The following is a 13,903-nucleotide window of genomic DNA, read 5'->3' on the forward strand; positions in this document are numbered from 1 at the left end:
TTCGGAAACTCAGTCATGCAATCTTAACAGAGTGACATGATGGCTTTTTGTTCACACTTTTTTTCCACAAACTGAGACCCCTGAGGGCAGTACAGGCTCAATGAAACTGAATCATACTTATAGGTAAAAGCATACTTCCTCACTTTGCAGCTTACACAGCCACAAAACAGAAGAGTTAAAAAATGCAGTCACTAGCAAATTGCTCATCACCCTCCAAAAAATAAGGGCCTACTGAGGCTATTAAAATAATAATCACTTATTTTTGAAAATCTCACCCTTTAACTCTTAGAACTGTTCAGCTCTAACATTGCCTCTGTTACATTAAATACACAGACCAAAACTACAGATACTTCACATCTCCCTCAAAGCCCAGGACTTGAGAAGCAAGTCCGATACATGTCTATCTTGTCCCTAATGACACAGCTCATGGAAAAAAAAAAATGTAGAAAAGCAATCGCAAAGTGATGATAAAATGATGCTGAAAGATCACAATTTTAAATAAACTAAGGCAACAGCTTCTAACTTTCTCTGAACAACAGGGCAACACTAACAAGCAGATAACGCTTGTAAGCAAAAGGCCGCAGTGATGGCACCGGCTTTAACAATTTATTCTCTGGCAACTGCTCAGACTCAAGAGTTGGGAAGATCCATCCTACAAAATCTAGTTCCATGTCAGACAGTGTACTTGTACATGCCAGTGTGCACAGCAATCACTCTTGTTTTATGTAGTGATAGTTAGAAAGCATTTTGGCACACCAGATAAATACTTAGGAAAACTTCATTCGTTTTCAAATAAAATCTACTCAGAAGTAGTACAGCACTGACAAGCTCACCATGATCTGATTTCAGTCTCTTCAAGAAAGATGAAGAGTCAGTCTCAAGAAAGTTTTTGGGAAAGAAAGTTTTTCAGCACTAAACTGATAAACCACACATTCCTGAATCTATTCACCCTACAGTTATTTCACTTCTTTTTTATTTAGCTAATATTCTGGCCTAGAACATTAGTTTGAAGTGTGCCCAAGAGCTACACATTTTTTTCAGTTAAATATCTAAACAGTTCACTAATTTTGTTTTCCATACAAATAAAAACAGCTAGCTATGCTCAGTCAATTACTTTTTTTTTTTTAACTAGAAGCACAAATATAAGTCTGTAATAGAATATTCAACAGACCCTTGAATTACCACAGTGGCAATAAGCATTACAGTATCTCTTGGCAGTATGATTTGTTGCATGCTAAATTCATGCATCACACAAAGTGCTAGAAAAATAAATTTACTGAGGTGCCATTTGACAATGAGTTAGAACAGACTGTAAAATATCTAAGAAAGAAAGATGAAGATGGCAAATTTGCAAACAAAAACTAGTCTTCTGTGCGATGTACACATTCAAAACAACATTTCATGAGCTCAGCAATTACATTTAATGAGAGCTATAATCTCCATGCAATTACAAAAGAACCATTAGACAAGAAATTAGGAGCATTAACTGCATATTTAAAACATTATTTATCATTAAGAGCTGAGAGCTTTTAGGTGAGAAATTTATAAAAGTAGTAAACATGCTGCCTTTTCTCCATCCCAGAATTCATCTGTGTACCTTTATCATAGCACTAAGAGGACAGCATTAGTACACTGTTAGCAATTCAGGGTCTATTAACACTGTTAGACATGATGCCAGCTAAATAATCCCCAGGATTTATAAGCTGGAACCACAATCTTGAAATCAAAAGTGAAGTGCTTTGAAGAAGATGAGCAAGAAAAGGGGCATAAAAAAAATGCATACTGAAATAGATGTCACTCAGCATGTTTGACAACAACCCAGAATTTTAGGTCTACAGGAGAGAATGAGTTTCAGACACTCTGTTGTTTTTTCCTCTCACCATACCTGTCCTGGATCATTGTACCACAGTTCTTCATGGAGACGATCAGGGTGTGCTTTTTTACGCTTGATTTCTGCAATGACGTCAAAAACTTCTGAATCTGAACTGCTAGAGCAGCTGCTGTCATCTTCAGAGTCACAGTCTGAGTCACTGGAGCTCTCTGATTAACACAGGGAAAATAAATCAGCTGAAAAGCACTTCCACATACTCTCTTCTTCAATAGCAATGCATTTTCTAAGATGACATAGCTAACTGTGCCATACTGAAAGTTACTGAAGTTGTGCATGCCATTCACACCAACAAAAAGAGGGACAACACCTGCATTTTTAATTAAAAATTACAGCAAATGCTACAGATATTAAGTGCCTACAACATGTTTGCATGCATGAGATTACTGTTTGGCTGTCAAAGAGCACCAGTGATCAGTTGTAGAAAAACAATTTCAGTTACTTGACATTAAAGATTATACAGCTATAACCAACATAACTATTAAAGTTAAAGAAAAAAAGAGAGAAAAAAACATACATAAGGACACTAGCATGAGCTAAACAGAACCTCTTGTTGTTTAAAAATTAATTCTGCTTGCTATGAGCAAAGTACTTATGTCTAGTTTCATTTTACCTAAAAATGCTCCTGTCTGTAGCAGGGTATTGTCTATTTAAGAGTTTCAAACAGCACGTATGTATAGAGTTATTATCGAACATGTACTGTTAGACTAATTTTTCAAAATCAATTATTTCTAACAAATCCATTAACACATATTAGAAACCACAGACAAGAAGAAAGCCTAGAACTACTAGCTGAGTGAATCCAGCTACAAGTGTTTTGGAAGCCCTGTTCCGTGAGTCTTCCTCCTTACTTTTTTTTTTTAAAAGACATTTTTCTTTGTATTAACTGAAACAATTTTTCTGATATATCAGAGGGAGAACAATGATAAAGAAAAAAAAGAATAGAAGATGGCCTTAGACTTGTTAAAACATCTCCTTTGTGGTGCTGTCAAAGTAATGTTAGTAAGTGTCTGGACTTAAAAAAAAAACCCACAAAAACAAACAAACAAAAACCCCAACAACAAAACCCAGAGCCGGATCTCACATATCTCTAACTTCCTGTAGTACTTACAAGTGACTCCCTTTCTTATGTATGTAACATCACTCATTTCCATAGATCTCCTCAGCTCCAATTCAAATAAATGCCTTCATAGCCAAGACATATACCTTGATGCAAGTAAGGTTTATTATTCTTGGAAGGAGGGATGCAACATTTCTTCCATTTCTAAGTTTTGACTTAAGAGAAAACATATTACTACGCTGCCAGTGCTTTGAAATACTGTGAAACTATCCTTTAAAATGTGTTCTTTATTGAATACACCACTCTCCTTAGTTAAAAGAGGGAGAGAAAATGAGAGAATATTACTAGTAAGATATGCTTTTTTTTTTATCAAGATGTGTTTTTATACAGTCCATAATTCAGCATAATGTGTTATTAAAATATGTCCTTGGGACATATGGTTTACATAGGTCACATATGATCCGAAGTCAAGTTTTGTCTAAACATGCATACATGTATATTCCTACAAATATTCACAAACATTTGAGTTTTAAAAGTTCTCTGATAAAACATTAATCTGGAAGTCTAATTTTAAGTGCACAATGTGTGTGGAACCTGTGAGAGTAAGCTGGAGTTCGGAAAGACTTCTGGATTTCATGTATTGAAATCAGCCTTTCATGATCTAAAAGTGCTCTTGGAGTCCATTGCTATCTCACTACAATACACAATTACTGCTAACACAAGGCAGAACAGAGACAGCATTTACATAAGTGCAAAATAACGCAAACTATTAGACACTGTAGAAGCACAGCTGTAGGAGAAGCCGACAGAGACACCAAATCAGGCCAGGGGACCAGTGCAGATGCAGGGTCTTGGGGTCCTCCAGAAAGAGTGCAAAAAGAAACACAGATAAGTTGCACTTGGCTCTATCATATTGTAGCCTGGAGCAGCAAAGGAACCCTTTCTGCAGAGGTCTGAGGAAGTGAAGCTTTACACAGGTATGTTGAATGTAGCAGTTTTGTCATTGCTTCATCCACATGAAAACATACCTCCAGAAAAAAACTACAGTTAACTTTGATAGTGTTCTTGAGTGAATTTAAGTATGTGCAAATCTGCTGTTCAAAAGAATGTAAAAGTGTTTCCTTTACAAAAGTGAATCTACATTCTAACATGTTTATTTTTTTCTTTCATCTTTATCTTTTTATACTGCCAGCATGTAACTGAATATGTCATTACATACCTGTATTTCAACTTTAGAACTTTTGATACATGATTTTTAAAGAGTTACTAAGCTCAGATATGAGTCTGAAGAAGCTCAACAGGCAAATATGAAGCACCAGTCAAAATGCAAGCCCAACAGATTATCTAAATTAATTGTGATATGCCTAAGAATTTCTTGAACTAATGCAACTGACTGAAAAACACACTATGAAACACTGAAATGTTGGAATTCTAAGAACAGCTAACAGTTCTCACAAAACAAAATAAGAAAAATAGCTTTCACTGACTTCTGAGCAGGCAAATTGCTATCAAAAAGTATGCCCTGCTAGTTCAACCAGTATTTCCCCAATAACTGATACAGCTAGCACTTATTTCACTGCAAAAAGATCTATATGGGTGGTACATGACAACGCAGATAAACTCTATTTGAAAACTGATAGTCCTGCAGAAGATCATAGTAAGCACAACCAAAATACAATCCAGAAGAAAGATGAATTCAGTGCCATAACAAGCAGCCATATGAGTTTGTCACCACTGCTCTCGCTTCCTTTTTAGAAATAGAAGACCAGGAGCTCCTCAAAGCCTCCTGTGTGACATGCTTTGGCCTATTCGATCATGGTGCTTTCATGCCATGGAAGAGACTTTATCCTAAGGCAGTGTTGGATACTCTCCATCTTCCCTTATGCTTTCTGGGTAAAGAATCTATCTCTACTTCAGTCAAAAGCAACATTAAAACTCCCATGGATATGCAATAGAAAGGAAGGATTTAAAAAACATTTATTAACCTACCAACATTAAATGCACACAACTGCCAAAACCGGATTATTCCATTTTGGAGCTTTGTCATCATTTCTGCCTACCTAAATCTTCATCCAGCTTGGTCTTTGGTGGCTCCCATGGCGGCCTGGCTGCTTTTGCCTTTGCCTGTCGCTTTCCTAACTCCTCATCAAACTTTTCATACAGATCTCGGAGCTTGCTTGTTCCTACCACAGTAGAGTCCCCCTGTCAATTAAAAAACAGAACATCAAAAACAAAAAGACAGTGTTGAAACAGCACATGAACAATAGATGTACCACCATTTCATGGTGAAAAGCAAGAGAGGGAAAAGACAGATCTCAGTGTAGTTCAATGAAACACGGAAATACGTGTTAAGGCTTTAGCATACCATTACATTGCTCCATCAGGTGAATTTGCAGAGAAATTACTTCATTTGCTGGTGCATTAACATCAAACCTTTGGCCTAACAAAGCAGAACTATGGCTAAGCATATTTAGTACAGCTCAGTATTGATTTTTATCAGGTTTAGATGCAACAGGAGACCTGTGGAAGTACTTTGCAATTAAAAATAATTTTATGACACACGAGAAACACAAAGCTCAGTTCATTTTCTTGCCTGCTTTGAATCACCATGAATTCACTCTCCATGTCATTCTCAAGAAAAAACTCACAACCAACCAACCACAAACAAAAAGAAAAAAAAAAAACCCACAACACAAAAAAACCCAGAAACTTCCCCTCCTCTATCACTATTCCACCAGCATGTGTTACTGTCAAGTACCAAAAATCCTGACTTCCTGCTTCTGTACAAAACTTCTCCAGGGTTGTGGAAATACATGGTGATTGAGGCATCTTTGCTCAAATAGAGGTATAATGGAAAAAAACCCCACCCTTCCCTCCTGGAGACAAAGAAATACCCCTCTTCAAAATAGAGAATACCAACAAATAAAGCCCTTAACACGGTTAAAAGGCTGAGATGGTTGGGAGGAGAGGATTAAGTGACACAAAACATGATCCTGCTAAAGAGTTCATATTAATCAAATAAGTAATAAAGGACTGTATACAGTAATTTTAGAGTTCTCTCACAAACATACCACTTGATCCATAGGGTCATTGGAATAATAGCTTTCAGAATGGGTACAGCGAACCCAGACTGGTTTAAGTAATTCCTCATCTTCCTCTTCGTTTTTTTCAGATGCATTCTCCTCTGATTCTTTATCTTTGATAGTGGTATAGTTTTTCTCTTTGCTGGAGCTCTGGTTCTCAGACCACCTTTCTCTGTCCTCCTCCCATCGGGGTCTCTTTCTCTCTCTGCTTGGAGACCGGCTTAGCGGGAGAAAGAAAACAAAAGTAATTCTCTTCATTATTTTAACAGTGACAGTTTTACAATGAAAAACAAATAGCTTGCTTCAGATCAGTACATCATTCTATCTTATAAACTAAAACAAAATCCAGTTGCCTCTTCCTGTTTTTAACTTGCGACATAAAGAGTACCTTGTAGTTCTAACCTCTTATTAAAAAATGACTTAAAATTGAAAGTGTTTTTGTATTTTAAACCTTATTAAAGAACTAGAATGAAAAAATATATGCTATCTTAGATTAAAACTCCTAGTTGCATTCTAGAAGACTTACTTTTAATTTTGTTCCAAAGTTAGAAACTCATCACGAAAAACTAAAAGTCACATCACTCACAACTAAAAGTTACAATACAAAGAAGTTTTAATATATAGCCCACAAACTATTTGCATGAGAAAAGGATTACACAGAATCCATACTGCTTGTGTTACTCTAACTCTAGCACTCCTTTGAACAACACAACCTGTGATATTCCTTATGTATTGCAAGAGCAATGGCTTTCAGAAGCTGAATGTAGGAAAACTACTAACTCTGACTACAAAGCCCATAATGTTGCACTGATTTCAACTATCCAGGATTCAGAAGGAAATTTTTATATATATATCAATAGCAAAAAAGCTCCTAAAAGATGATCTAAACATAGAATGACTTTAAATAATCTTGTTACTTTACAGACTGAAAGCAGATGTAAGAGGAAGTTTTTAGGACACAGCAGCGAAGCCCTCTCTCCAGAGATTAGTTCTGTTCCTGACTCTACAAGGTTTTGAGATAACTGACATTTGCATGTATACGCAGATGGTTATAAACCCACAGATGGTTATAAATTTAAGACACTAATCTTTTTTGAGTCTCAAACCAGGCATGTATGCATATATACATACACAAAAACTCATGTGCACGGACGCACAGAGCCTCAAACGCGCAAGAGACCAAACATAACTTTCCTTACCTTCCTGCTCTCTTGTAATCTTTTTTGTAGGATCTGTCTGGTGATGGTGATCTTCTGCTGTCACGGTGCCTATGCCTCTCCCTCTCCCGCTCCCTTGGAGAGTTCAAAACATAAGTTAAATGAGAAATCTGGCATTTCACACATTCCACACCTGAAAGGAGCACAGAAGCAAGCTGAGATCATGTTATGCAAAATGACACACGTGCTAACTGCTAAAACCCCAGCCATTCTTAATGCTGACCTTCAAGAAATTTGTAAGGCAGTCACCTATCTCCTCTGCCTTTATCTTAAAGCCATCTATCTCAAGACCCTGATTTATTCCTACCATACAGAGGTAACTTCTATAAATTGACCACAGGACTTGCTGCCATTCTTCCTCTTCTGTTACAAATGGCAAAGGGTGAGATTATTTTATCTTTAACCATTCTTAACACCTCAAGAAAGAGAAAATAAAACCTATTCCAGGCACAATAGCTTTGTAAGCACAGCAGTCATTCAAGCGTTTCAGGCAAGCCCTCTGTTCCTGACAGCAACCTCAAGCACGCACAAAAAACTGGTAACACAATCCACATCATACTGAAATGATGAATCTCATCTAGAAGACTCAGCCTGCAGATACACATAAAGAACTCGACCACCCAAACATACTTCTGGGGCAGCAGAGCTTTAAATTAACTGCAGGCTTGGGGAAAAGGACCTGGGCGTGTGGGTTGACAGTCTGAACATGAGCCAACAGTGTGCCCAGGTAGCCAAGAAGGCCAAAAGCATCCTGGCTTGTATCAGAAATAGTGTGTCCAGCAGGAGTAGGGAAGCAATCATCCCCTGTATTTGGCATTAGTGGGGCCACGCCTCAAATACTGTGTTCAGATTTGGACCCCTCACAACAAGAAAGACATTGAGGTGATGGAGCATGACCAGAGAAGGGCAACAAAGCTGGCGAAGGGCCTAGAGCACAATTTTTATGAGGAGTGGCTGAGGGAACTGGGGTTATTTAGCCTGGAGAAAAGGAGGCTCGGGGTAGACCTTATTGCTCTCTACAACTACCTGAAAGGAGCGGGTAGTGGAATGGGTGTTGGTCTCTTCTCCAAAGTAGCAAGTGACAGGATGAGAGAAAATGGCCTCAAGTTGTGCCAGGGGAGGTTTAGACTAGATATTAGGAAAAATTTCTTCACTGAAAGGCTTATCAAGCACTGGAATAGTGGTTGAGTTGCCCTCCCTGGACGTATTTAAGACGTGTAGACATGGTGGTTAGGGACATGGTTTAGTGGTGAACTTGGCCATGTTACGTTTACGGTTGGACTTGTCTTAAGGGTCTTTTCCAACCTAAATGATGCTAGGAAATTACTGTGTATATGAGGCAGCAAAGATCACACAGGCAGTCTTCATACTCTGCTAACAGGGTGATAACTCATTAGTCCACAATCATTTGTGTATCTGTCAAATCTCCTAGTAAAGGAGTGTGCTGATACACAAGGAATTATAAATGTATGCCTCAGGTAGTTTAGTGTGCTAACAGAATGAGTCAAGATTATTTATGAACATATATATATGTACATTTCCATGTGAATAACATGAAATAGAATGCAAATTTACGAAGCACAAAGTTCACATAAATGATCTGTTGTTCTTCCCCACACCCATTCATCCTTGTCTGCCTGTGCCTTCTTCAAGCATGAATTTCAGTCTTCAGAGAGAGCATATTCTATTGCTTGAGATGGATGCCGTGCAAAAAACACACCAAGGCTGGAAAACAGCTCTCATTAAAACAAGTACATGCATTTGCAAGTAGACCTGAAAGCTGTTGGCCTCAAGCAGTAATCCAAATGTGTTTGAGAAAGAAGCTGCTGAAAACATGCATTTTTCAAAACTTAAAACTGAACTTTAATTTCAGAATTTATCATTGAGATTTTATGTGGCAAATATTTGAGTCACCTACAAAAGGCATAAAATTCCACAAGTTCAGTACACAGAAAAGGCCAGTGCCTTAATGCAAGCTGTATTCAGTTTTAGGAAAATCCACTTTCGGAAATCAAAGTAAACTTACTGAATTTGTGGTTTGGAGGATTTTTTTTGGAATACAGTCATCTAAGGTTCTGCAACTAAATCTCTGCATATCTAAATCAAAGTGGCTTAATTTCCACAGGCACTATGTGTAAATTCACATTTTGCATGTGACACGAGAAAGCTCAGAGCTTCCAAAATTAGAGCATGTGATCCAGGTGCCCTGATAAATATTTAGATACTTAGCTTTCCAGTACTTCTTTGATTATTCTGACCTAGATCATTAGGCACAAAAACAGCCACCAAGAGAGCAAATCTAAGAAATCTGAAAGATGTAAGTAATGATGGTTTGCTCTAAAACACCATGCAGCAAACTGCATCAGATCAGCTCATAATTTGCAAGCTGTTCATGTCTATGAAGCAGAGGGGCAGAAACTTCATGATACATCCCAACATAAGAAACTCATCCATCTGAATCATAAGATGTCAACATAGCCTACAACTTGCCTATTTCTTTTAACTGGTGTATGCTAATTTTCACCTCAGTCCTCTGTTGAGATCACAGGCTGGTTTGCTCGGGTCTTCATCCTGAACAGAATCACACAGGCAGGTTTAAGCACCCACTGGTAGGTCCTGTGAAGCCTACATAAGTCTGCCCTGGTGCCCCACAAGAACGAGGGCAAAGCAGGATGAAGAACGCTGTGCAACATGCTTTTCACTAAAACACCTCACTGCAGGGATTAGATATGTGCACCAATCAGACTATAAACCCCCTCCAAGTACTGTTTCTCTACAAATACAGGGCTTACTCAAAGAAAGGCCAAATTCAAGCAACACCTGGAACCCTAACTTTGGTACTTAAACCTTGAAATGCTGAGACTTAACCATTTATAATGCTCAACTTTGAACACAACCTTTTTCTCAAAGTTGTGCCAACTCTACTTTCATGCCACACATGCATAAGTTTCTACAGTAAATACCCACGAGAGTAGCATACTACTCAGCAACCCACTCAATTTTCAAATGAGAGCTTCTTTGCTTCCAGCTATCTCCATGGACAAGGGCGGCAAGTCTGCCAAGCTTGCAAAGGTGAGGCAGAAGCAGTGTACCTGAAAGATGTCAAAACAGTAGCTCTTTCCATCAGACCTGAGTACTAGCTACCTCCTGAGCTAGAGGGAAAAACAAGGGTGAGGGAAGAATATCGATGCAGACAAATACTATGGGACAAAGACAACAGCTTCCCCTCTGCAAGCAGAAGATACCTCAAGTTACCTGTTACGCTCATAACTTCTGTGATGAGGTGATATCCTTCCTCTGTCATAATCTGTCCGGTGCCGACTGCTTTCCTGCCTCCTCCTATCCGGACTCCGGCCTCGATCCCGACGATCCCCATGGTTAGTGGACCGATGCCTGTCACCATGGATGTGACTGTGTTCACGATGTCGGTGCTCATCATAGTGCTTGCTCCTCTCTGGAGACCGTCGATCACTTTGTGACTTCTCTCCCTGGTACTGACCCGTGTGCCGAAAATGGCTGCTGCCACCACTGCTGTTGGTAGTGCTGCTCTGAAAGGAGCCAGAGCTGTGCTGATAGCTATTGAAGTTAGGTGGTGGGAACGATTGCTGTGAATACCCTGCGGAGTACACAGGCTGGTAGCTGACTTGCTGTGGTATGACTGGTGGTGGGGGAGGATGCGGTACTGTGGGAGGAGGCATCATGTAAGGAAAGGTGCTTTGCCCAGTAGGAGTTCCTGGCACAGGAGCGTTGCTAGGATTTGGCACTGGCGGAGGAGCGGGAGGGAAGCACGGAGGCACCGGGAAGCTCTGCCTCATCTGGTGGTTTGGAAATGGTGGCCTCATGGGGCACTGACTGATGGGATTTTGCGTGGAAGGGGGCACTGGAGGAGGATAGGGTACAAAGTCTGGCCTGGGATGCATGTAACTGGCAGCCGGAGGGCTGGAATAGGTTGTTGGAGGGGCAGTTTGCTGGTCATACTGGTATTGTACGGAGGGCTGCTGTGGGTGAAGCTGCCGTAGGTTCTGAGGGCGATAGGTCTGTGTTGAAGTTCTTGCTCCTGGTCCCCCCTGACCACGGGGACATCCTCGCCCAGGATGGAAAGACATGGCTCACCTTTAATGAGGAAAATAGAAGTCCAGTGTCACACAATTTTTGTAGGATGTCCTTAATACATTTGCAGGAACTACTCCTGAAGTGCTGAAACTACAGTTTCTGCAACTTCCTTTAACAGAAGCAGTGAAGGATGTCCTCTGTCTTTCACTAGGAGCTTTGTGCTCCTCAGAACTCTAGTACAGGTCATTTATGACCCTTTGATTCCTTTAAGCCTCTAATCCACAAAATTTACTCTGCTGTCTTTAATCCAGGATGCAAACAGGACCACGCCCTCTGATGTAGAGCAATGTTAATTTCAACAAATCATTGATATGGTGACTGGCCAAGGATACAAGCGCCTCTACTAGTACTCACTAGACACTTTCATATAAAGCCTTCAGATACCCCACACCAAAAACCCCATCCATTTTCACTACTGCAATTGTCATACAAAGTCCCATGTCAAGGATTTAGCACATGATTTGAAACTTCAGGCAGAATGAATTTACTAGCACCTCATCACAAGTTACCTGGTCCAACAAGTCATATTAATTTTCAGTGAGATGGTAGCAATTCACATTCACAACTGAGACCCTAATTTAGTAAAGAGCCAAATTCAACAGGTAAAATATTTTAAGTTAAGTAGGTACATTTTTGTTGAACGACAAACTTACAGGTTACAGAAAAAAGTTTATGTAGACTGCACTGTTACTTGAAATAAACAGTTCCCAAAAAATCCTTCAGCTGCCTGCTTAGGCCTGACACCTTTCCAGCAATTGCCACTGCTTCAAGTAGGCTTAAGTCTTGCTCAAAACTATGCATGTATTTAATGCATTGTATTAACATTTATAAATGAAAACCACTGTGCTTCATTAAAGTTAAAATTCATTCTTTAATTACATCAAGTTTCAAAAACTGGAAAAAGGGAAAAAACCCATTTAAAATTGAAAAATCATTCACGGTGTCTTGGCTGGAATGGAGGGAGAGAAAAAAACCACAGCAGTTACAGTTAAGCAGTCACAGAAGTCAAATCCTGTTTTCCGTAAGGGGAAGGGAGAGAAAGAAAGGAGACACACAGACATAATTGGAAAGATCACCAGATAAAGAAAACAAAGCCACCCTTTTACTGAGGCTTTGCTGATGCTGAAGTAGATGCACAGGATATTCTCCCACCTGCTACCATGCAACATGGCCAGCCTGGACTGCTCAGAGCACTGCTTTCAGCTGCATTCTGGTGCCAGTGCTGCAAAAGATGTAGCTGGCTGAGAGACAGTAGACTTCTGGTGAACCAGAGGGAGAAATGAAATGAAGGAGGAAAGGACAGACATCAGAGAGGAGGCACCAAGAGGGCCCTAAATCTCTCCTTACACACACGGGGCTTAACAGTAGGCACTGGAATTGGTGCTGGTCGCATTCATTCCCTCTCCAGAGCAACCGGACAAAGGCCAAAGTAAGTGAGAATCCCGCATTTCTAGGAGATAGCGGCCATGACGGTACAGCTACTTGTTCCTTCCAGTCAGCCTGTGCCGGCTCAGTACCCTCTAACCTTGTAAAGGCTCTCAAAAAGAAACAACGGAGTACGGGAGGATTATTTTGTCTGCCAATACTGCAACCTTTTGTCATTATTAATTCTAATTCATTAGATGCTGAATCAATTTTGCTTTAATTCTCCAGTCATGATCTTACATAGCTCAGGCTTTGTAAGATCTTCTTATCTATCAGGCTTCTTATAAAAAAAGAAAACTTTTTTATACTTTGATGACATTTACACATTTTATTTAAACAGGCTGAGCTAAATTCTTACTACTTTAAACAAATTAAAGCAAAGGCCACTGTACCATGGTGCCTTGCCTTAGCACATATTTCTTTTTAACATGTCATAGTATTCAAACTGAAGGTCTTGTTTATCAGCTCTCTCTTAAATAGAGTTCTAAGACTTCCCCAACATCAGAGAACCACTCTGGTTCCACCACCTTAATGTCACTGGTTCAGAATGCAAAGAATCACAGCTGCAAAAAAATACAAAAATAAAGATATATTAAAGGATTTTAAACGCAAAAATTATTTTAAAGCTCCCTCTGCTGCAAACTTTAGTCACATTCAGTTTTCGTTTAAATTTAAGTAAGTTCAAAAACACCGTGAAGGACAAACTCTCCTTCTCCTGTCACCTAGAAGAGGAAATTTATTGTGCTGGTAGAAGCCGTCACACACAAAAGTAACACGCGCTCCTTAAAAAACACATTAAGAACACCTCCCTCCCTCCAGATACACAGCGGAGACCCACAGAACGCTGAGACCCGGCCTCATCCAACCGCCGCCTCCCAACAGTCTGTTAACAGCCTCCAACGGCCACCGAAGGGTCGGCAGAAAATGGAACGGAGACAAACCCTGCGACGAGACCGACATCCGGTCGGGCAGACCCTGCCGCGCTACCTTCCCACCGCACGGTCCCGCTCGCCACACGGAGAGGCCTGCCTGGCCGCAGGCCGGTCGGCCAGCCGGGGCCGCGGGAGGCGCTGCCGGCAGGGACCGCCTGGGCCCCGCCACCCCGACCCCCACCCAG

At 40.2% G+C, this 13,903-nt stretch overlaps 1 protein-coding gene across 1 annotated transcript in view; it reads right to left on the reverse strand.

Moving 5' to 3' along the window:
- Window positions 1-11,354, reverse strand: part of DROSHA (drosha ribonuclease III) — a gene marked incomplete at both ends in the record, with an annotated part of 70,304 nt that extends 58,950 nt beyond the window's left edge. The window contains 5 exons of the mRNA XM_081996688.1: window positions 1,886-2,040; window positions 5,009-5,150; window positions 6,020-6,251; window positions 7,231-7,323; window positions 10,504-11,354. Of these exons, the coding sequence (XP_081852814.1) occupies window positions 1,886-2,040; window positions 5,009-5,150; window positions 6,020-6,251; window positions 7,231-7,323; window positions 10,504-11,354 (1,473 nt within the window). The remainder of the gene's footprint in view (window positions 1-1,885; window positions 2,041-5,008; window positions 5,151-6,019; window positions 6,252-7,230; window positions 7,324-10,503) is intronic.
- Between the last annotated feature and the right edge of the window lie 2,549 nt (window positions 11,355-13,903).

This window comes from Phaethon aethereus (assembly GCF_964289735.1).
Source record: "Phaethon aethereus genome assembly, chromosome: 2".
Classification (NCBI taxonomy): domain Eukaryota; kingdom Metazoa; phylum Chordata; class Aves; order Phaethontiformes; family Phaethontidae; genus Phaethon; species Phaethon aethereus.